This window comes from Lepidochelys kempii, chromosome 10 (assembly GCF_965140265.1).
Source record: "Lepidochelys kempii isolate rLepKem1 chromosome 10, rLepKem1.hap2, whole genome shotgun sequence".
In the NCBI taxonomy this organism is placed as follows: Eukaryota; Metazoa; Chordata; order Testudines; family Cheloniidae; genus Lepidochelys; species Lepidochelys kempii.
In genome coordinates this window covers 33,352,249-33,376,420 of record NC_133265.1, presented here as the reverse complement: position 1 = coordinate 33,376,420, position 24,172 = coordinate 33,352,249, and the positions used below count along the sequence as shown (strand labels likewise).

At 39.8% G+C, this 24,172-nt stretch overlaps 1 protein-coding gene across 8 annotated transcripts in view; it reads left to right on the top strand.

Moving 5' to 3' along the window:
* The window catches only part of CREBBP (CREB binding protein), a 191,712-nt gene that overhangs the window by 144,094 nt on the left and 23,446 nt on the right, over positions 1 to 24,172 (top strand). For 5 of the 8 annotated variants that reach the window (XM_073362778.1, XM_073362774.1, XM_073362776.1 and 2 more), the window contains 7 exons: positions 265 to 383; positions 4,828 to 5,067; positions 5,576 to 5,664; positions 11,962 to 12,072; positions 12,865 to 12,921; positions 13,791 to 13,868; positions 14,404 to 14,471. In XM_073362778.1, the coding sequence (XP_073218879.1) occupies positions 265 to 383; positions 4,828 to 5,067; positions 5,576 to 5,664; positions 11,962 to 12,072; positions 12,865 to 12,921; positions 13,791 to 13,868; positions 14,404 to 14,471 (762 nt within the window). The remainder of the gene's footprint in view (positions 1 to 264; positions 384 to 4,827; positions 5,068 to 5,575; positions 5,665 to 11,961; positions 12,073 to 12,864; positions 12,922 to 13,790; positions 13,869 to 14,403; positions 14,472 to 24,172) is intronic. The other 3 variants (XM_073362775.1, XM_073362777.1, XM_073362780.1) reach the window with 3 other exon arrangements.

Below are 24,172 nucleotides of genomic sequence, written 5' to 3'. Positions count from 1 at the left end.
CTGGAAATACTCTCTGGCAAGGTTTCCATAAAGGCAGAGCCAAACTGTCCTGGTGACTCAGATCTAGTTCTGCCTCCGATCTGCACAGCAGAATGAAAAACCCACATTAGGAATAATGAACCTGGTTGTTTGGAGATGAGAAATTATTTGATAATGACAAAATTCTGTCTTAAAGCATATAGAATAGAGCAGTTTTAATATCTGAGGGAAATTCTTTTCTTTGTATTTTAACTGTGTTTGGGGTTGTTGTTTCTTTTAAAACAGTCTTTAAACCTGAAGAGCTGCGCCAGGCTCTCATGCCTACACTTGAAGCATTGTACCGGCAGGACCCAGAGTCCCTTCCTTTCAGACAGCCTGTGGATCCTCAGCTCCTAGGGATTCCAGTGAGTTAGCATTAAAAGCCTATGTGGTATATGTATATATGCATGTATGATATTTCATAATTCTTATTTTTGTAAACTTATTTGGCCTAATATCTTTGTGCTTGTTCAAGTTGTATATGGCCAGGGGAACATCAGCTGTGTGCCCTTAAAGATTTCTCTCCTTGAGTTCCAATTAAGAGTTAAGAATGAATGTCTGAATTTCCATAGGAACCAGAATGTAGAAGTTGCTCTTCTTCGAGTAGTGACCTTATGGGTGCTCCACTTCAGGTGCAGATGGGCCTCTCAAGCCCCTTGATTGGAGACATTCCATTAGCAGTATATGTTTGGCCCCCACCTGCACTCTATACAATCTCGGGCTACCCATCGAGGATATATAGGGCTACACAGATGAACCGTCCTCAGTTCCTTCTTTACCGCCTTGAGCCGAGATGGAGCTCTAGCGTGTCTGCCTCATCCATTCTTCAGCATGTTCTACAGTTGTTCTTTCAGTAAGTTTAGTGTTTCCAGTTAGTCTTACTTCCTTTAGTATAGAATTAGTTAGATGATGAGAGGATTGACATTTTCCTCTCCCTTTTTCAAATACTACCTCTCTTGTCTATGCCGGTCAGCAACTGTCACCCTAAGTGCATCTGCTGCTTGGGAGAGTTCCGTTTCTAGCAAAAGTGTAACTTTTGCTTAGCTCTCAAGTCTAGAGTATGAAAGAATTGAGAGACCAAACTATGACTTCTGATGATGGAGCATTCCCTCCCTTCCACCTGCTTTCAAGTCATGTCAGGAGACACATATTTCCCCCCTCCCCATGTACGTCTGTTTCCAGACAGATCCAGTGCCTCTCCCCTAAGAAGGGGAAAACTTTGGAGGACTTGAAAGGCTCCAAAGAAGAGGAGCTCAGTCTCCCACCGCAAGGGAGCCAGCTCCCAAAGGCCCCAATTGCATGCTAAGTCTGTGGTGCTGAAGGACCCCTTGGCTTGGTACCGCGGAGGCAAAAGGCTCTTCCGCCAGTACTGGTGGGACCGGGAGATCCTAGAGTACTTTGGAGAAGCATGGCTCTGGCAGGCCCCCCAGTACCATCTGTGAAGAACAGGGAGGTGAAGCCTAGGATGCACACTCCTTTAGAATGGCACTGTCTGTCAGACTTACCATTTCATCAGTACTGGGCTAATCAAAGCACCAGACGCTTTCGGCTTCAGCACCGTGTTCCAAATTGACAGTACCGTCCACCTCAGCTGCTGCAGAGTATCGATCCACTCAGTACCACAGGCATTTACTCCAGGAACTTGTCTGTTTTAGATGAGCCAGAGTCTCCACTAGTTCTGGGTACCAAACAACTTGGTACCAAGATCCCGGTCTCCAGATTAACATGGTTTCCCAGTACCACAAGACTCTCCACCTTTTTCTGCTGATGTCCCACCATTGAAGGAAATTGAGGAAGATGAAGTTAGACATTGTCAGTCTCCCCTGTCAGTGTAGGGTTCCACTCAGCATCCGTACAGGAACCTGTATCCTCATCCATGACAGGGAAGGTGGGATCAGTCCTGGGCACCATCTACTCTCTGGTATGGGGCCCCCCAGTTACTATACTGGGATCCCTGGGTTGTGTCAGCAGCAATTTGCGATAGCTCCGGCTCTGTTGCTCTGGGGGTGGGGGGGTAGGGTTGCATAGTTCCATCTACTAAACCCCCAACATAAGGAGACATTTAAAGAACAGGAGACGAGGGTTGATAAGGAGACCGCCCATAAACTCCTATTTTATCCTCCTATCTGGATGAGGCAGTTATGTCACCGCCACCACCACTAATGGCCAACGATTTTCAACAATTCAGGGACCTTGTGAAGAGGGTGGCTGACACCCTTCAGATGCCTCTTGAGGTCAAAGACTCTCAACACAAGTTGCTGGACATTTTGCATTTGGCAACACTCACCTGAGTAGCACTATCCATTAATGAAACGCTCCTGGATCCAACAAAGAATGTGACACGCACTCCTGCCACTATCCCAACAACTTGTAAATTGGTGGGTAAGAAATACTATGTTGCTCCTAGAGACTCAGAATTTTTGTTTTTGGACCCTGTACTTAATTCTCTGGTGGTGAATGCAGTAAATAAGTGGGCAAACAGCATTACTCGAGATCTGCCCCCTATGAAAAAGGCCAGAAGAAGTTAGTCCTTTTTGGTTGACGTATCTCTTTTGAGATGGGGCAACCAGAACTCCAGACACTATTCAAGGTGTGAGCATACCATGGATTTCTATTATGGCATTATGATATTTTCTGTCTTATTATCCTTTTCCTAATGGTTCCTAACATTCTGTTAGGTTTATTTTAACTGCCACTGCACATTGAGTGGATGTTTTCAGAGAACTATCCACAAAGACTCCAAGATCTATTTCTTGAGGGGTAACAGCTAATTTAGACCCCATCATTTTGTATGTATAGTTGAGATTAAGTGGAAAATCTATAGGAAGAATGTTCGAAGAAGGTGTTAGTTACCCTGTGCAGTAGCTGTGGTTCTTTGAGGTGTGTCCCCCTCTGGGTGCTCCACTACCCACCCTCCGTCCCCTCTGCTTCGGACTGTTCTTTGTTGAACATTTGGATAGAGAAAGAACAGAGGGCAGTTTGCCTATGCAGCCCCATGTACTTTGTGTGTGGCGCACGGTTGTGTAGAACACACGTGCAGGCAGGACAGACACTGCTAAATCGCCAATCAATGGATCAAGAGGTGCACGCACACCTGAAGCAGAGCACCCATCACACATCTCAAAGAACTATAGTTCTGCACAGGGTGAGTAACCTTTCCTTTCTTTCTTAAACAAAATTATCCTATATATGGTATCTGTTTTAAACACTGATTATTTTTTCTTTTGAAGACCTTCCGTCATCATTTGGATCTAGGAAAATGAAAGTTATAGCAGAGTAATTTTAGGAATGTGTTCAGATTTTATAGCACAGTAAGATTTTTGGTGTTTTATAGTCACAGAATAAGACTGTAGCATAAAATCATGTCTTAAAAGATGCATTTTGCATCCGTCCAGTACTGTAGAGTGAGGCCAGGTCTACACTAAAAAGTTAGGTTGACCCAGCTATGCCACTCAGTGGTGTGAAAAATCCAGACCCTGAGCGACATAGTTAAGCTGATATGACCCCTGTTGTAGACAGTGCTAGGTCGACAGAATAATTCTTCTGTTGACCTAGCTACTGCCTCTCGGGTAAGTGGATTAACTGCAGCGACGGGAGAGCCATCTCGTTGCTCTAGTGAGTGTCTAGAATTAAGTGTTACATCAGTGCAATTGTGTTCCTGTAGCAGTTAAAGTGTAAACATAGCCTAAGTAGATGATGGCCTGATCGGATGGCCATCTGGAATGTAGACCAGTTGTTACAAGGCTGATGATGATTTTTAATAACATACTTTCTCCGCATCCTCCAGTAACTCTACACGCTTTGCAGAATGCCTTACAACAAAATAAGAACTCATGCAATATAATAAAAAATCAACTTCTTAGAGTACAGCCACGCAGAAACAAGTGAAAGGGCCATGTTTGAAAGAAGAGGTAATAAGTATAGGGTCAATAATGGTCATTCAACAAACACCTTTGAATGTGGGTGGATGAAGCTTCAAAGTGTTCTGTTTTCTGTTTAAGTGGAGCCGGCATAAGGGTATTTCATGGGGGAGCAAGTTTTGCACAGTAAACCAACACAGGAAAAATGTGATCCTCTGCTGCCTTAGGTTCTGTGGTGGAAACTAAACAGTGTGTTGAATGCGTGCAGGTTCCCATCAGTTCAAGACTAGCAAAATAACTTCAAATATTGCTACTCTGAGCACCCATCACAGAACTTGACTTGTGAATTTGTCCATAGTGTAGTTTGAGCTTTTTATGACAGTGAAACTTGGTGACTTACTGATCTTCTTTGGATCTTGGTTTTTATATTTTTGTTTTTAAATCTGTTTCCCAAAATTCGAAGTTCCTTTGAGAGCTATTAAAAGTTTGAACAACTTTAACAAAACAAGCACAGCAGTTTCTCTCAAACTTGGTCTGTTTTGAACTCCTTAAAGCATCCTTTAACTTGGCCTATGGATTCCAATTTTAAAGACTCAAGTAAAGACATTTGAAAGAAGCAATAGAAATGTTATAGATCATGGATAAAATTTTCAAAAGCACCTAAGTAACTTAGGAGCCAAGTTCTGTTGTCTTACAATGAAACTTTGGATGCGAAGTCATTTGGGCAATTTTGAAAATTTTACCCAATGTCCATTATGGGTTCGGTTCATCTCTGTGTAGGGGGTCATTCTGCACAAGGCCCAAACCCCATTTAAACTCCAGGTAAGCCTCAAAATAGACTGTTTTGCACACATTCGTGGAGACGTTAAATCCTTTTGGATGTGTTCAAAATAGTAGGCACTAGAAGTGCATCTTAAAAATAATGGATGCTATTTCTTGTATTTTGAAGGATTACTTTGACATTGTGAAGAATCCTATGGACCTTTCCACCATTAAACGTAAATTGGATACTGGGCAATACCAAGAGCCGTGGCAGTATGTGGATGACGTCTGGCTAATGTTTAACAATGCCTGGCTTTACAATCGCAAGACTTCCAGGGTCTATAAGTTTTGTACTAAACTCGCAGAGGTCTTTGAACAAGAGATTGACCCTGTCATGCAGTCACTTGGATACTGTTGTGGACGCAAGGTATATTTTTCAAGTTTATTATTGCTGAAAAACTAAGTAGTTTGACAAAGGAGGTTAAAAAAAAGTCTCCTTTAGATACTTATTTTGAATAAAATTAAACTACTAGTTGGAATGGTTAGAAAAAATTAGACTGTTATGTCAACATAGTAAGGAAGTGGAAAATATCTAAAGGATTCTAGCCAAATTTCTTTCTATCACTGGCGGAGATATCATTTTCAATATGAAGTGTTGAAATATTTTGCTATTATACACAATCCCGTATATCTTGCACCTTCTTATCCAGATACAGGGTCAGATCCTGAGCTGGAGTAAGCCATTTTGGCTCCATTGAAGTCAAGGGAGCTGAGCTGTTTTATTCCAGCTAAGGATCTATCCACATCAATCCATATCCACTTGAATCTAAGAACCACATCTCAGTATATTACAATATACTTTTATAGCATGTTCACTACGTTGCATATTCACAATGTAAAACACTCTTTAAAGTTTTTTCGCCTTTGTTTTGCAGTATGAGTTTTCTCCGCAGACCTTGTGCTGCTACGGGAAGCAGCTGTGTACTATTCCCCGTGATGCTGCCTATTACAGTTACCAGAATAGGTAAGTCCCAAATTCCTGCATTAGTCGAAGAAACGAGATCCAGTGAGTGACAAAACAAGTTTGTCTTTTTGTAGCCTAGCACATACTAAGCAGAATGATGATTAACGTCTCGTTTCCTTTATTTCTCTAATAAATCAGCAGAAAATAAGCCTATTGATTGTCCTTCTGTGTGCAACCCTCTTGCAGATAAACCCTTTGGTTTTTTACATTGCAGCTTACAGTTCATGGTATTTATATGCTTGCCAGTTTATAGATTCTACACGGCACCACTTAACTAAAGTTGTTTGTATTTTTCCATTAAATCTGAAGCATGACTTAAAAAAAAAAAAAGGCAACTCAGGAGAACATATCTTTTGCCTTGAGAAAGTTCTGAATAAAAATGTGCAGACGTATCTTCAACTCACTGTCAGAAAGATATCAACTTAAAGGTTTATGTTGGAAAGAAAATGACTTTGTGGATCACGCCAATTAAATTGCATCTGGTATTTTTAATATGTTGGTGCACAAAATTAGAACCTGGAGAACTTATTAGTAAAACAAAACTTCTTAATTCAGCTCAGTTTCATGAAGAAGTCTTCGTAATCTAAACAAAATTGAGGCTGTAGTATTGCATATTCATAGTAACTATGCAAATGAAACGTAAAAGTTTTTGTTTGAGAGTTCATGATAGGTTTGACTTCCATAATAACTTCCAGGATCCCATGAGGAGCTGGGAGGAAAAATAAAGTTACTATTTAAAATTTAGTCCTCTGGTTAATAGAGGGAAGAATATATGATTCCATCCATGTTGGTGTTCTGTTTTATTAAACAATGTTTGGAATTAATTTAAACATCAAAATGACACAGCTCTGTCATTTTTCTGATATTTTTATCTCCCCCCACTCTTAGAAAATGCATCTATAGCAATTAAGTTCATCTTCTATTTAGTGTACTTTAATTCATCAGTGCTGTAGTGAGTAACATCCATTAAAAGAAGAAAGAAAAGTTAGCTTTTAGCTTCTTTTAAAAAAGGCTACTAAATGTAAATTAGCTGTGGCTCTAAAAAACTATAGGAGGAGACATTTTTCAAGTTACAGTGTGAAACATTTTCTTGGCAGAGATTTGACAAAGCTTGAGCCATGCCAACTTGGAGGTGTACTGCACATTGCCTTTTAACTTAAGTTATGAAGTAAAGGTTGACAGCTACCACTTTTAAATTTGATCTCTCTGCACTAAGAAAATCACGTTGGCACTTTACAAAACTGTAGCATCCAATACAGATGAAGCAGTTCAGTCTTACAGACTAGATGGGGCAAAACTATGTTTTATTTTTATTCCTAAATTGCACTACTGTCTCATAGTCTGCAGGGTAGCACAATTCGGAATACACTCAAAACACCAAACCATATTTAACTGTCTGGCACTTTCATTTAGTAACCTGGTTATACAATACAGTTGATTTTTTTCATTGTGTAGACATGTAACTCTTAGGGAGGAGTGGATAATGTGGCATCTTTTTATGGGGCATTTTATGTATTAGTCGTTTATATGATGTCCTCAGGTGTATCAGATGGTGATGATATTATACAAGATCCTTCCATGATGGACACATTATAAATGTGTGCAGTAATGATTCACTAGTTTATTACTAAATACTTTGTTACTTTTTTAACAAAAATGGATTATGTGTCTGAAACACTTAAAAAAGATAAGGGATAAAAGAGTTATTTGGTTCAGATGTCAAGGATTTATGACGGTGAAGGAGCTGTTCACAGAAGCTTTAATTTAGTAAAACAGGGAAGTAGATTATGGATTGGGCCTTACTGATCCTATGATGTTCAGTCATCATTCATGTGTAGCAACTTTACCTGAAGACTTGCCTTGTAGATAGGTCATGTGGATTTGTTTCTTCTGACTTTATTTCAAAATTTTAAAAACATATAAAAGTACTGCAAGGCATGCAGCTCAACTGGTGGTGTTTTGCACTGACACACACTGATTTAAAAAGTGTGTGTGTTTTTTCCCACAGTTGCTAAGAGAGGAGAGAACTCGTCTGTAAATACAAGATCTTGGGATAAGAATTTCAAACTGATCAGACATTTCCTTCTGATTAAACATCCAGATATTTGAATGTCCTTTTTAAATAATGTTTCTTTTTTTCAAGAGGTGATAGATCACTAGGATTGTTCTTTTAAATGCAAATTCAGTTGTTAGAATGCCAGATATATGGGATTGATAGAGCATGGATACCTTCATTTGGGGTGGGGTGGCAAGATTTTATTTGTTGACTAAGAAGTATAGTGCAGTCTCTTTTCACTAGTAATTAAACAGATGCATAGTGAGCGACGGTCTCTCCTCCAAAGAAGTTCCAATCTAAATAGACAAAAAAGACACGGTGGGAGAGGAAACAGGCATAGGGAGGGAATGGGACTTGTCCAGAGTCACACAGTGGGTCAGGGTAGGTCTACACTGCAAATAAAAACCTGAGGCTGCTCTGTGCCAGCTGACTTGGGCCCCGGGGTTCGGGCTGCCGCCCGAGCTCTGGGATCCTCCCACCTTGCAGAGTCCTGGAGTCTGGAAGTCTACGCTGCCGTTAAATTGCCCCTTTACCTGAGCCCCACAAGCCCTAGTCAGTTGGCACAGACCAGCTGCAGGTGTCTAATTGTAGTGTAAACATACCCTCAGTGACGGAGCAGGGTGTTTTGAACCCAGATCTGCAGAGTCCCAGTCCACGGGGGACTGTGTTCTGGTTGAATGAACAGCAGTTCAGTTACTTGTATTCTGTTAGGAAAAGAAACTATGTACCAAGTTATGGAAAGCCTATATTCTGCTGTGCTTATTCACGAAACAATTTCCTTGTATAATTCCCTTACCAAAATCCTAGCTTTTACCTAACCAAATAGTAAATTAGCATGAAACAAATTGTATGTGTCTAGCAAATCCGCAATAGGCTACATATCCTTGTTTTTCAACTTGTGTAGTAGACATCGTTATTGGGGATTATATAACAGTGTTATCTGAAGCCAGCATATCACAGATTAACTAAATCCTGACAAAGAATGCTCAGGCATTGTGAAACTCAGGCATTTCAGTTAAATAATGGCTAAAAAGTAATAAATCAATAGGAGAATTTGGTCTTCATCTAGTTAGTTCAAACTTGAGCTTTAAACTAAAGGAAATACATTAATTGTTCTGGAAAATATGCTTAATATTTGGATACAGATTTGAAACTTGATATTATATACACGATCAATTGCAATGGGCAATTATTTACTTAAAGTATATATGAAGGAAAATTATCTAATTTCAGTCTGGAACTTTGAACCATTAGAGATGTGTATGCAAAGATGTTTGAACCTTTCCTTGATTTGAGCCACTGAAACATAGTGCTATCTTTATTAAGAGGGATTCACAGTTATCTAAACAGTCTGCATTTGAAAAGCTTTTCATTTTCAATGTGTTACAAGAACCACATGGTTGTTTTTGTATGACTGGAGTAACCACAGTATTGTGGTGTTGCTGTAGATTTTAATCTTATAATATTGACTGCATGCATGCAAAATTGTTATGAAAAACTCTGAAAGCTACAGGCAAGTCTCATTTCTTCTGTGCAATTCTGTATTCATCATTATATATCTATAAATAGAGTATCATCTGGGCGATCTGATTGTATAGACCTTCAGAGCCTTTAGGTGGTATTGTATTTCAGTTTTTTTGTTTTCTCATTTTAATTATTTCATGGGACTCAATCCCTGTGAGTTGTTAATTCTGCAGGGGGCTGTGAGCTCTGGTCCTGATCCAGCAAAACACTGCAGCATGTGCTTCTCTTCATGCATATGCACATAAGTGCTTTGCTAGATTGGGGCAGGAGTGCTCACCATCTTGCAAAGTAGAATCTGTAATGGTCACAGTATGAATAATGGATCGACTAGCCCTAGAGACTAATTTGTATAATATTGCCTTTACTATTTGATTTAAGTAACATGCCATCTAGGGGTCGATCATGATTACTTATTGCTCAGTCTCATAAGTGTTTTCAGAGACTATAAACTTAATCTGAAAGTATATCAGAATTAACAATTTCCAAAACCGTTTGAATGCAAAAAAATTCAGTGGAGCCATGACCATTGATTTCTCTAGTTATAGCAGTACCTATTTGACCTAGGTGTTCAATTTGACTCTGAAAATGAGCAGCCTTACTATAAAGAAAAGAAGGTAGTTTGCTGTATCTGAGAAAATGTTAATATGTACACTCACACACACCAGTATTTATTCTGGCCAAAGTATCCGAAATAGGCAGAATTCAGAAACAAAGTTAGTAGAAGTAGGGTATGTGCAATTAGTACTCTGCCAAAATGTTCTTCTGCTTAATTTATAAAATGTCTATTGTCTATTATCAATCCCCTACAACCAAAAGGTAACAAGTTAGATCTTCTGCCCCCTCTGCATCATTCTGGCAGCTCCAAAGTCCTGCCTTCATTTAGAGAAAAAGCATATTTTTAACTTGTGTTAAAGTAATTCATGTTAACTAATGCACATAAAATCCTAGTGAGGACAAGACAGTTGCAGTTTTAACTCATGTTAGCTAGTTGAGGTAAACTCTGGGAGAAAGTGTAGGCTCCAAGATTTGGGACCTTCAAATAGCTCTTTTGCAGCTCCCTTCCTCAGCTGCGTCCAATGGTTATTGGGCACCACTGTGGAATTAAGTTCAGTTTGTTTGAATTTGGGTTGTTTTACAAATGCTTTAAAATTTACATCTTACTAGTAACATAACGGTTAGTGCCAGTCACAAGAAGAAAGTTCCGCTCAATACATTTCAGTAAGAGCCTGCAAATGACTTTGCTATCTCCATGAAAATACAGCATCAGGAAGCTGTCACCTGGATTACAGTAGTGGGAGAGGGGAGGTATTTGAATGAATGAAGGGGCAAGCAACCCTATTTATTGCTATCCTATATATTGTTGGTTCAGTGTGGCATTCTGAGTCCTATTCTGATGCCTTTTATGCTCATCACTTTTACCTATAGATCTGGTGCTGAGTACTAAAACTGCATTTCACTGTTCTGCCATTGCTGCTTATACTCTCTTCTCGCTCTTAAACCTTCATACAGCTTTTTTTACTTTGATGATCCCGTGTGGCCAGTTTTACTTCCTATGGTTGTGGCCTATATTTGTTAACTTTGTTCCTGTTTTAAGTCTTACCCTTTCCAAACATTTAGGGTTTTTTGTTTTTTTTTTCCTGTTGTATTCTTTACAATTCTGACAACTTTGGTTCCAGTTCATCTGCTACAAAAAATCTGTGTAGCTAGATTTTTTTTTTTCAAATGCAGATTGTATCTTTAAGAAGTAGACCTCTCATTTACTCAACTTGGTTTACTAAATCACAGCAGTGTTTTTGCTGAGTGTCGTGGATTGGCTGACGGTTGGTCTAGTGACCCAAAATTGCAACCTGCTTTACATTCAGTTTGCAAAGCTTCATTGCAGATCTTTAATGTACTACTTTAAATATATTGTATGTATGTGCAATATATACAAAGTTGTTCACATATATACATATATTACTTATATTTATGTATAAATGGCTGGAAACTCTGACCCATAAGTGCATTTCTGTTAAATGTTTGTCTAGAGTATGGATTTGGTTTCATTTGCAGTAATATACAGTTAGCTGAGCAGTTGGTCACATTTCATTTTATAAACCAAATAACTTTTGAATCTGTAATATTTTTATAGATTTTTCAACATTAGGATTATTTCTGCCTTTGCAGTTTTACTAATACATCACTGAGTGCTTTTGGCATATCTTCCATTTTTTTTGTTACTCTCTGTGAAAATATTTTTCAGGCTTTTTGACAGTGTGTTCTTTTCCAAGGAAACTCAGTAATTCTTATGCCTGAAATTATACAGCATTTTCTCTAACAAATGAAAATCAAATCCAAATTCTTAAATTTGAAGGATATACGAATGTAGCACTTAACAGCTACTTATAAATGATTCCAAAATTTTGAATTTGATTGACAACCTATTATTTGTTAGTACAGATGGCCTGTAGTGTATAAAATGAGACCGAATGCTAATCTGTGCTTTGCCTTGGCTTTCTGCTCTGTGTTGTCTTGGTGTTTGCATCTTACCTCTTATGTCTGTGCTGTTCGTTCCCTTCCCTGTTCTCTAATCCTGCCCTTCCCTTCCCTCTGTTCCTTTTCATTGTCCACACTGACCCATCAATCAACCAACAACGCCCCCCCTTTCGTCGTGGTGATCTGCCCTGCTCTGATTGATGGCTCCGTTGCTTGGGTGGCTGTGTAATATGATGGACCAGTTCACCCAAATATGGCCTTCTTGCTGACAGGTATCACTTCTGTGAGAAGTGTTTCACTGAAATCCAGGGGGAGAATGTTACCCTGGGTGATGACCCTTCCCAGCCACAAACGTAAGTAATCATGATTCTTCTTAATGCTACATTTAAAATAATGGAAAAGAATTGTTTTGGTTGTCTGAAATTGACCATTTGCTGCTTTTAGGGTAAATTAAGGGAAGGTGTATAGTTTCTTACTAGGAGAAGGTTTATATGGTGGCTTACTGTTGTTACAGTGTCAGACGATTATCAATATTTTCTGTTTTCATTTCTTCTATTTGCCACAGTCCTTGGTAGCTGCCCATGTACTGTTGATTTCAGAGATAGCAGACACTAAAAAGTGTAAACAGAAAGCAAATTTTAATGATTCATTGATTATTTGCATCTGCTAGTGAAACAGGGCAATACTGCTGGAAAGCCTGATCGGTTACCTTCTTGAAGCACTCATTTCATGAATGAATGCTGTAGCTTGTTTTCAGCCTGACAGACTGGCTTGAAATGAGGTGCAACAAGGCTTACAGTCAAGACCGGCTATTTTTGGAGAGGGCTTCTTTACTTACTGCAATTTTCCTAGGTTTTTTTGCATCTTGTATTGGATCTTACATTGAGTATATTTGTGTAGTAATCATAGTGCTTTTAGCTTACTACACAATTAACTAGTTTTGCTAACTGTGAAAAAAATACATGTTAAAATAAAAATGAGTGGAATTGCTTTGTCTAAACAAAACTGAATTCCCCTGGTGTGCTTTCTTCTTCAGACTTGAGATTTCAATCATTTGCTGCAATTCAAGTAATCGTGATAAGGTCTTAGCTTCATCTGATGTAATTCTGGCAATAGGAAAATTTCATTTTACTCTTTCTCTTTAGAACAATCTCAAAAGATCAGTTTGAAAAGAAGAAAAATGATACACTAGATCCAGAGCCGTAAGTATTAGGTCGTCTTTTTTTATTAAAAAGTTAACATGACTTTCTGATAATCACTGTGTAGTTGTTACAGCTACTACTTCCTTCTGTGGCCATTATTTCAGAAACGGGAAACTATATAGCCAGAGCAGTCCCCTTCCCCATCTCCACCCAAATAGGTAGCAAAATCTTTACATAGAGTTCTTAGCCCTTTGTATGGCAACTTTTAAACATATTATATTTGGGGTAAAATGTGCCTTTAATATTTTGCACTTCAAGAGAACTTTTCATTAAAATGGGGTTGCAACCCACTTTGGGGTCCCGACCCACAGTTTGAGAACTGCGTGTTAGGTTGACAGTAAGCTTGAGCAACTTCGCTCAACCTGTGTTTGCAACAGTTAGTTGAAAACTTAAATAGATGGAGGTCATAGAATACCTGTTTTTTGCAAGCAGAATTCCGTACTGCAGTCAATAGGAAATTTAGCTTAAATATGGATGACCGGTAGGACCCAGGGAAAGGGTCTAGAAAGTAAGAGTTTGGACAAAGGACCATTCTCGTTCTCTTTTGGGCCCACAACATTTTGACAGTTCCTTGTTAACTTAAGTGTATTATACACATTTTTAGATCTTAAATATAATGGCAGAATATATCCAGTTCCATTTTGGTGTGGAAGTATTTTTCATTGGTCTATAAATTTTCCTTAATGAGGTTACTGGCAAGATAAATATATTTAATTGATACCCATCCACATAATCTTGTTTTATTGTTGAAAGGTAGCCCTGTGGAGAATTACCTGCCTAACAAGCATTGACCTGGTTTTTGTCGTTTCATACTCTTTATCTCTTAGGAAATTAAAGTAGCTTTTTTTTTTTTCCCTTTTTCTTCCAAGCTTTGTTGATTGCAAAGAATGTGGTCGGAAGATGCACCAGATTTGTGTGCTACATTATGATATTATTTGGCCTTCAGGGTAAGTAGCCTTAGATGGGTTTTAGCCTTTCTTCTGCAATTATAATGAAACTCTTACCTGTATAGATCCTGTTGAGCTGTTGATTTACACACAATAATTCTCTTTCAGGGACCACATATAAAGAGACAAACCACCTGTAAATGAATTTTTAATTTGGTTGTTAGTGGCTCCTTTGCATATTCAAGCTAAAATATGTAGGGAGAAACTTGTCCACAAACATTGTTTCCTCTTTCTGAATTACTTACTGTTTGTAAAAGTTGGATAATGGTAGGGGATAAATATTAAAAGAAAGATAAAATGAATGTGCAGTATTAGTTACTCATTTGGTGGAATGAGTAAACCAACTCTAAAGCATCTAACATTTTCTGAACTTGATGTACTTAAATTGTTCCTAATCCATATTAAATGATGAGACAGTAGTTTGGGATGCAAGTCATTTTTTTTCTGACTACTACTATTAAAAGTGTTTAATGGTGGATTAAGCTAGCTGGGGCTGTTTATACTAAATTATCAGCAAAAATTTGTTGTTTTACAGCTTTGTCTGTGACAATTGTCTGAAGAAAACTGGTAGAACACGTAAAGAGAACAAATTCAGTGCTAAGAGTAAGTTTGTGTGGTTTTTTTGTTCATACATTTTAGAATTTCTTCAACCTTTATCTTGCCTGTGCTCCTGCCCCAGTACCTTCCATTCCAAATCCCAGTATATATTAGGCTTGCAGAGGAGATCTCCCCTACCACTGGTGCAGCTTCACTAATGCTAGCAATATTAGGAGTACTAGTGCAACAGTGGCTGCCGTTATTTTACTCAGTGTCATGTAGACCTGCTTTTCACAGGTCTCGATCATCAGTGCCTGTGCCCTGGAGTTGCACCATGGATAGTGCAGTGGTGAGAGATTTCTCAAAGGCTAGTGTATGCAGAATTCAATGAACAGCACAGAATTCACTGTTAAGTGGAAGTGATTATATTGGATGGTGCTGAGAGCTGAACGTCTGATTTTGAGCAGTTGGGTTTTTTTGCAACATATATATGTATTTCTAATTCTGAGGTATAAAATAAAGCAGAAACTCAAAACTAAACACATAGATGACTGATTAAACTTAAACTAGTTTCCATGTAGCCTTAAAACAGAAATAAATGTCTGACATTTCTGTGCTTGGCAATCAACAAGATTTAAAATATATAAGTTGTGGAGACTCATACTGTGGTAGTCCATGCACTTCCGGTGTAATTCAGGAATGTTAAATGATCAGTTGTTTCCTTTTACAGCTCTCTCTGCTTTTTGAATTAGTATAAAGTAATAGAAATTCTCAGTTTTAATAGACATCATATTTAGTTGTCACGTTTTATGTCTAGAGCTTTTTAAATACATTCTAATTTCAAATTTTTGTCAAGCTGTAGTTGAAATATTAATTAAAAAACGAAAGCTTTTAGGCACTTAGGGCAAAATGTTCAATCTGCTGTGCTAATCTTTATTGCAGATTGTGTACACGTTAACTGCACAGAACACCAAGTGATGTCAATAAAAGTTCCATGTACAGTACAAGTGCTGAATATACAATAAGGACCAGCACTGCAGAATATGGCATTCATCGTGTAGAGAGGAAAAACAAATTAAACATTAGACACCTAGGAAATTCAGAGTTAATTTAAACAAATCCAAACATTGGGAAGTATGGAAAGGCATGCAGACAACCTTAACTTATTCCACTGTGGTGATGCCAGCCTCCAAACTTTCCTCCTTTGTTCTTTTCATATTTGAGGCCATTATTTTGAACACTGTAGTTTTGTAATTAAGGGTTTGCAGAGTAAGCAAACACCCGACGTTGTATGAAGTGGTATTTTTGGATCAAGGACATTTTTGAAGAGGTTTAAGAAATTCACAGACTGGAGCGAACATCTCTTCAGTTTGTAAAAGCCAGCGTATTGATCCGGTGATCACAACTCACTGTACTCCCATCTTCCCTCTGTTATCTTTGTTCGTAGAGGCAGTCCATGGTAGCGGAAATGTTAAAGATTGAGAAGACCATGCACTTGTACAGCTTGCACAGACTTTTGTATATAAGTTGTAACTGTTCTTTGTCAGCACACTCATTTTCGCTTTTTTCATGTATGTGCCATACATTCATGAGCTAGTCTTGGGGGAGGTGTGTAAGTAGATGCAATAATTCTTATTTACTGATATTTTTATAATTGGTGGCACATGGAGTTCTGGGGTGGGATTTTCAAAATTTTCATTGGCCTAACTCGGCTTTTATTGAAGTCAATGGCAAGTTTTACCATTTACAGTAGTGGGAGCTGTTAAGCCAGTGCTGCGTGCTTTTGAAAATCCAACGCATAATGACTATTTTGGAATGATGGCCTTTAGTATTCTGTTTGTGTACTCCGGATTTTATTAAGCACAATTTTAGTCTCTGGACATTTTATGACTGTACAAACCCCAGCCATTATAAGATTAAGAATAATGTATTCTGGTGTTTGTGGTTGCTGTTGAGACTAACCTGTTATGGGTGGGTAAGGTTGTTTTAGCGTTTATTCCCGTTCGCCTCCCTCAGGACATCACTACAGAGGCAGAGTTAAGATTGTCTGAGTGCATTTCTGTACTTGGAAATGTTTGGTTTCTTTTAAGTTTATTCATAACTTTGAGTTTCCTGGGTTTTACGTGTGTGTGTGAGAGACTATATTCTTGTAAGTTTTTTTACCCTTAGGTTACTATGCATTACTACCAGCTTAACTTTTTAAGTGGGATTTTCCTTGGTTTTTGTTACATTTTTGAAGTTTCCTGGGCACCACGCTGGAGGGGAACTGCTTCATTCCCTGGGACTCCCTGCATGCCTCCGGGGGGAGGGTGCATCTTGAAGTGGTGAGAGGACTCCCCCACACTTCTCCTTTTGCCCCAACCCAGCAAGCCTTCTACTAGTCTCTTCTTCTGTTTGACAAGTGCAGTTAGGCTAATCATCTTTGACAAGCCAAAGTTCCTCTCTTTGATTCCTACCACTTGTTGTGCCTAATTTCCCTGTATTGCCTTCTTCAGTCCTCACATCTCACCTCCTCACATTTGCCCCTTTTCTTTCCTTCTCTGATCCAAGAGGATTTCTTTAGCCCTCCAGTGACATCAAAAATAGTAATAAACAGGTATGACACCTCCCAGCAAGATGAAACTGGATTGTCTTATTTGATCCCTTCTTACTCTCCATAAGAGTTAAGGTTTCTAAATAACTTGTCTGTAGAAGGTGTTCTAAGGATTAAAAATACCTAATTCATGAATTCACAAAGAGCTGCATCTGTGTGTGAAGTTTAGAATTCTTAAAACCTACCATAACCTAAAACACATGGGCCAAAAAAGCGCAAGATGCTAGGGGACAATATAAAACACAGGTATTTTTATAAAGTGGCATATAAAGATCTTTAATCCTGCACATTCCTCCTGATTTAATTTTTTACTCTATTTGAAGCATTCCAATTTGCAAAAAAAAAAAAATTTTTATTGCTCCAATAAAAAGTTAGAAGTACACTGAAAGTAGGGCTAAATTAAACCTTAATTATTGAATTGTTACTAGGATAAAATTAACCCCACCACAGAGGCACTTGCAAGGTTCTTTGCATCACTTAAGTCCTTAATACGAGGCATTGTCACAGAAAGTCCAACTGCAAGTGGGTGGCTTTTCAGAGGTCCTGGCCAGTATAATGAGTAGCAAGAATATTGTGTGGAATCCAGTGGGGCTGGAACTAGGGATGCTGCCTCACCCCATGGCTTGAAATAGTAATAGCAAACACCAAATACATGGTTTCCATCATCAGCACCCCAACTGTAAAAATTGTTCTGGCACCCTTGAATACCTACAAAAGCTGCAATGATGGCATAGGAAGAAACATCATGCTTCCATTCATATTTTATTGGGCCCAGGGTTCCCAATAGCATTACTTAAAAGTGTAGAGGGAGAGAGCACGGAAGTATATCTAACGAAAATACTATCTTAAAAATAAACTAAAAAGAATTTTCCGTTTAAAAAAGTTAAAATAGAAAAAGAAAATAATTTCTTTAGATTTAAAATGTAAAAAAGGAATAATTTAAACTGTGAAAAATAACTAACTTCTACAGTTACTTAGCACATATGAGGTCCAGACTTTTTCTCCTGTCTCTCGGCTGGGGATATTAACTACATAAAGATTGCATGAAAAGAAATACATATTAAAGGAAAAGCAAGCTCTAAGTAACCAGAAATGAACAAGAAAGATTGGAATTGAGAGGGGAATGTATTTTGTTCTTCAGAAGTCACAGGTTCTAGCAGTTCAAAAGGTTTTTATTGTGGTTTCAATCTGGAACATACTCCTATGTTTGGGAATTTCTAAACAGATATTTGACACTTTATAGTTCACCATTTAAACTACATTAACTTGTAAAGTAGTGAATTACAAGTTATATTTACCACTCAGACCTAAACAGAGCTTCATATGTCTACATGCTGAAAAGATCTCATAAATGTCTGATTTTATGTGCTATATAGTATGCTACGTTACCAAGGCACAGTGTCCTAAACAGCCTGATTTACTTGATTTTTGTGGCATTGTCTGACTGCTGGTATTTTAATAGTAGGTAAAGAAAGACAAATCCTGTGTAAAATCAGACTTCAAATTAAATTTGTACGGTGATGGTAGTAGTTTATTATATAAAAATACAATTTTTATTTAATCTTATTTTTAAGTTAATAATGTCTCTTCTCTGTGGCTGTTTTTTGCATTGGTTCCATGACAAATATTTGCTTAAACCAAAGGTTTTCAAACTCCTTTAGAGTATGGATCATATTTTAATAGCTATTTTGCATTTAATTTAATATAAGTTTTGTGGGGGGGGGAATAATTTTTACAGTTTCATTTTGTTCTTCAGTTCATCTTCTCCACCCCACTGTTTTGTTCCTCTCTCCTTTCCCTGCTCTCTTGTAAATATTGCCTGGCCATCTGGTTTCCTCCTTCCCTTCCCCTGAGGTGACTGGCAATCCTAGCACACTGGTGGCTTCAGTTCCTAAGAGCAGCTTCAGCTTCCCTTCTTTCTCCTCCTTCCCCCAATTTGTTTTAGTAGTGGCCCCTTCTAGAGATGTAGAAACAAGGATGAGAAGTCAGTTCTAGGTAGACCACAGGTTAAGAACCACTAGCTTCAACAACAAAATTTGCAAATAGTGTAAAAGAGAAGGGCTTTAAAAATGCATTTTCCCATAGAAAGCTTTTCTGGGCAATTGCTGTCAACTTCTCCAATATCCAAGCTTCTTTTCTTTCTTTAATTTCAAACATTCCTGGTTTGCAAAGATAAACTTCCAAATATAAATCTAATTTAACCGTTACAGTGTCGTCTTCCTAAATATGTAGAGAGATGGCTCCAGTATCTCTGTTGCTGCTCAGAGCTCTGGTCAGTTTTTACTCTGCTGCAGTTTGGCAATCTTGTCAGTGTTCACTATGCCTGTTCAGAATCATTTGGTCATCTGAAAAACTGACAAGACTCAGGTCAGTTTTAGTTTGCTACTTGGGAGAATTATGACCAGCAAGGGAGGAAGGATCTGGAACTGTGCAGTGGGGAGACTTGTAAACTGACTAGGGAAGAGTGGACACTTCCCCATTCAGCACCTAGAAAACTTAAGGGAAGGACCGTGTAGCAGAGACCAACTTTCCCTCACAGCAGGCATTTGGCTAGTAGAAGGTAGAGAAATGAAGATCCCGTGCCATCATCACAGCAAACAGGAGGATCTGAGGAAGAGACCAGAGAGAGAGTGTGCCACTTCTGCTTTAGGTTGAGCATTTCAGATTTGTCAGACACTAACTAGCAGGAAAAGATGGAGATCCCGAACAGCAGTGTGCATGCTTTTTTCCAGTGACTGGTTGGCTTCTCTGTGGCAAAGAGTTGGAGGGGGGAGTGAAGGCTCCGGCTGGAGGTTTGGGCTCTAGGTCACACACAGCTCCACTCCTCCAGCCCAGCGAAGTTTGGGGGAAGGGGTTGGAGAGCTCAAACACAGCTGCAAGCGCCTCCCCCATGGGCACAGGGAGCGGAAGACAGAGCCTTTCCCATGCAAAGTTTCCCACTTTGCCAGCAGTCCATGGAGCTGGAGGTGCCCGCAGTGGTGTGGGGGGTCTGTGCCAGGGGGCCTGGGGCAGCGTGACACTCCATTCTGTGGGGCGTAGCAGGGTCATGGGGCAGAGGCTCAAGCACCTCTCCCGCTAACTGAGTCGCTCATTAAACTCACCAGGTGAGTTGGCTGCGGCACAATGGGCAGGGGGCGCCCCTGCTTGGCTCGGGGTTTTAATTCCTCTCCACTGCATATGACCCAGCCCTAGAGCTCCGGCTGGGCTTGGGGAGGGGCACCTCTCCCCACCTGACTGGCCTGTGATAGCCTGCTGCATGGCCACATGACTGAGAGGGAACTTAGCCCAAAGGTAGCCCAAGCTCTCAGGGTAGTAGGTGCCAGATATGTTTTTCAAGCTTTAGTAAGGATTGTCTTGAAAATAAGTTTAAAACTCCTTCTGTAGCTTTTTATAGTAACTGTATGAACTGCAGCTGAGAGCCAAAAATATAGTAGCTTGTTAAGAGAGAATATTAACATATTTTTAGAGCAGTCAAAATGCTTGGCTCTTAAGGATTGTATTTTAGGGTTAATGCTTGGGTTGGCATGGATGTTGGTAATCTCTTGCAAGCATAATTATATTCTTGCTCTATACATCTGTTCATTTGGCCTTCTCCTTAGTTTCCATGACTTACTGTGCAATAGCACAGAGTGATGAAATGACTTTGAAGGGAAGTGGGAATCACTTGGTAGAATTACCCACTGAAAGATGTTAAAATGAGGACAAAATCATTAGAATTCATTACAGCTGCTAGCTAAAAATATGCTGGATGCAATTACTAGTTTCATATAATGGAACTATGCTCCTTTTTCTATGTTCTTAAGATAGAAACATTGCCAAAATTAAATACCACTTTTAACAATGATCTGCAGGTGTAAACTTCAAAGCCCAATCTACTGTAATATGAAGTGTGGGATGTCCCACGTCATCATTCAGCGTATTAGTGTTAAAAGTGGAAATGATACAGTTTTCCATTGATCAAGTTCCTCTGCAGTCAGCACGCAGTCTCCCATGTAGTGACACTCCAGAGTGTGCTGTGCTGATGTCCTAACCACAGAATTCCACTAGGTTGTGGAGTTAGATTATCGAGGTGTTAAGGAAGGGGTATGCTTAGGGTTAATTTTTATATTGAGATTTTTAATACATTGTATATTTTTATATATTGTCATACGAAATAAAATCTTAGAATGTAAGCTCTGTAGGTAGGAATGGTGTTGTCTTTTGCGTCATTACAACTGTCAGTGCACTCTTGGGTTTTAAAGTAATCTTCAGGTGGGTATTCAGTTCCACTACTATGTGAACACCCCAGGTGGTCAGTTATAAGAGACAACAGTCTTGCCTCCTGGCTAGATGGCAACTGATTAAGGTTTTGGCATGGAAATTTTTAGTACATTTCATTGCAGAGGTGAGGGGGGAAAAGAAGATAAGTAATGAAAGGGTCACCAGTTAATGTCATTTTTGCTACATAAATGAGTATCATAGGGGTGTTGAATGATGAGGCCCTTTCAGGAGGTGGGGTGGGGGGAGATTGGAGAGTAAGCCCACCCTGTACTCATCCCATAGACACCTGTCCCTCAGAGTTGGACCCAGCTCCAGGCATTGCAAACTGGCATACGGGGTTGCAGTACACTCAGATTTGGCTTGTCCACCCCTCTGTAGGTGGAGATGGAAGGGTGGACAGGCCAAACATGAGTAGCACTGTGACCTTGTGTCCAGGTCACAACACCACTTGTTCTGGGGGCCTAATCAAATGTGTTTTTACAGTCATTTTTCCAAGATTTCACTGACTTTATTTAAATTCACATTTCCGTGACCTCTGTGACAAATCACATAGCCCTACGACTGATGAATAGTAGCTGCGGGGGACTGTAAATTAAATGTAGCAGGGTAAAATGGGTGACCATGAGAATGCATAAGTGAATTATGCCACCACCTTGATTTTAGATAGGGAGGAAATATGCTGGTAAGACTAGAATAATTAAATATATTTTGCCAAGTAGTAATTTGTATGTAAAATTGTATAAATGATTTAAAAAGCAGTAGCAATAAGCCCTACAACATAAGGTACTTTCATTTTCACAATTTAAATGACAAGGGTTATTTTTCTTTAAAAGTAGAGTTTTGAAAGACTTTATATTTTGAATGTATTAAAAATTGTATCTTTTTGTCTGTAGTGTACTTTTTTCATGAATAATTTTTAAACGTTATGTAAAAAGAAAAACGGGATTAGTGGAGCAGGGATATACAGGATGTGGACTTGAACCTTTAGGGGCTTCTTTGCCTGTGCAAATAACGATTAAAGCTCAATATGTACATTTTTATAATTATGTAGATTACTCAGACTGAAACCTCTGTTTTAAAAACAGTGAAATCTCCACTGAAGTCAGGAGGCTTTTCATTTCTGTTGACTTACTTTGCTTCAAAAGGTGTGGCTGGGAGCCAGATTTATAAACTGATGTAATCTCTGTCAAGCAGCCAAATGAGTGTTTTTCTTACAAGAAAAATTTTGCAGTATTTAAAAAATCTCCTACAAATTTTAAATTACCGTAAAAGCCTCCTTTGTTAGCGCATTTACAAAGTGTTTTTTCCACTGTGGTGTGGTTAGCCTGCCTATGGGTATGTCTACACTACGAAATTAGGTCGAATTTATAGAAGTCGGTTTTTTAGAAATCGGTTTTATATATTCGAGTGTGTGTGTCCCCACAGAAAATGCTCTAAGTGCATTAAGTGCATTAACTCGGCGGAGCGCTTCCACAGTACCGAGGCAAGCGTCGACTTCCGGAGCGTTGCACTGTGGGTAGCTATCCCACAGTTCCCGCAGTCTCCGCTGCCCATTGGAATTCTGGGTTGATATCCCAATGCCTGATGGGGCTAAAACATTGTCGCGGGTGGTTCTGGGTACATATCGTCAGGCCCCCGTTCCCTCCCTCCCTCCCCCCGTGAAAGCAAGGGCAGACAATCATTTCGCGCCTTTTTTCCTGAGTTACCTGTGCAGACGCCATACCACGGCAAGCATGGAGCCCGCTCAGGTAACCGTCACCCTATGTCTCCTGGGTGCTGGCAGACGCGGTACGGCTTTGCTGCACAGTAGCAGCAACCCATTGCCTTCTGGTAGCAGACGGTGCAATACGACTGGTAGTCGTCCTCGTCGTGTCCGAGGTGCTCCTGGCCACGTCGGCTGGGAGCGCCTGGGCAGACATGGGCGCAGGGACTAAATTTGGAGTGACTTGACCAGGTCATTCTCTTTAGTCCTGCAGTCAGTCCTATTGAACCGTCTTATGGTGAGCGGGCAGGCGATACGGACTGCTAGCAGTCGTACTGTACCATCTTCTGCCAGGCAGGCAAGAGATGAGGATTGCTAGCAGTCGTATTGTACCATCTTCTGCCAGGCAGGCAAGAGATGAAGATGGCTAGCAGTCGTACTGTACCATCTTCTGCCAAGCAGCCATGAGATGTGGATGGCATGCAGTCCTTCTGCACCGTCTGCTGCCAGCCAAAGATGTAAAAGATAGATGGAGTGGGTCAGAACAAGAAATAGACCAGATTTGTTTTGTACTCATTTGCCTCCTCCCCTGTCTAGATCACACTGCAGTCACTCACAGAGAAGGTGCAGCGAGGTAAATCTAGCCATGTATCAATCAGAGGCCAGGCTAACCTCCTTGTTCCAATAACAACGATAACTTAGGTGCACCATTTCTTATTGGAACCCTCCGTGCAGTCCTGCCTGAAATACTCCTTGATGTACAGGCACACCCTTTGTTGATTTTAGCTCCCTGAAGCCAACCCTGTAAGCCGTGTCGTCAGTCGCCCCTCCCTCCGTCAGAGCAACGGCAGACAATTGTTCCGCGCCTTTTTTCTGTGCAGACGCCATACCAAGGCAAGCATGGAGGCCGCTGAGCTCATTTTGGCAATTAGGAGCACATTAAACACCACACGCATTATCCAGCAGTATATGCAGCACCAGAACATGGCAACGCGATACCGGGCGAGGAGGCGACGTCAGCGCGGTCCCGTGAGTGATCAGGACATGGACACAGATTTCTCTGAAAGCATGGGCCCTGACAATGCATGCATCATGGTGCTAATGGGGCAGGTTCATGCTGTGGAATGCCGATTCTGGGCTCGGGAAACAAGCACAGACTGGTGGGACCGCATAGTGTTGCAGGTCTGGGACGATTCCCAGTGGCTGCGAAAC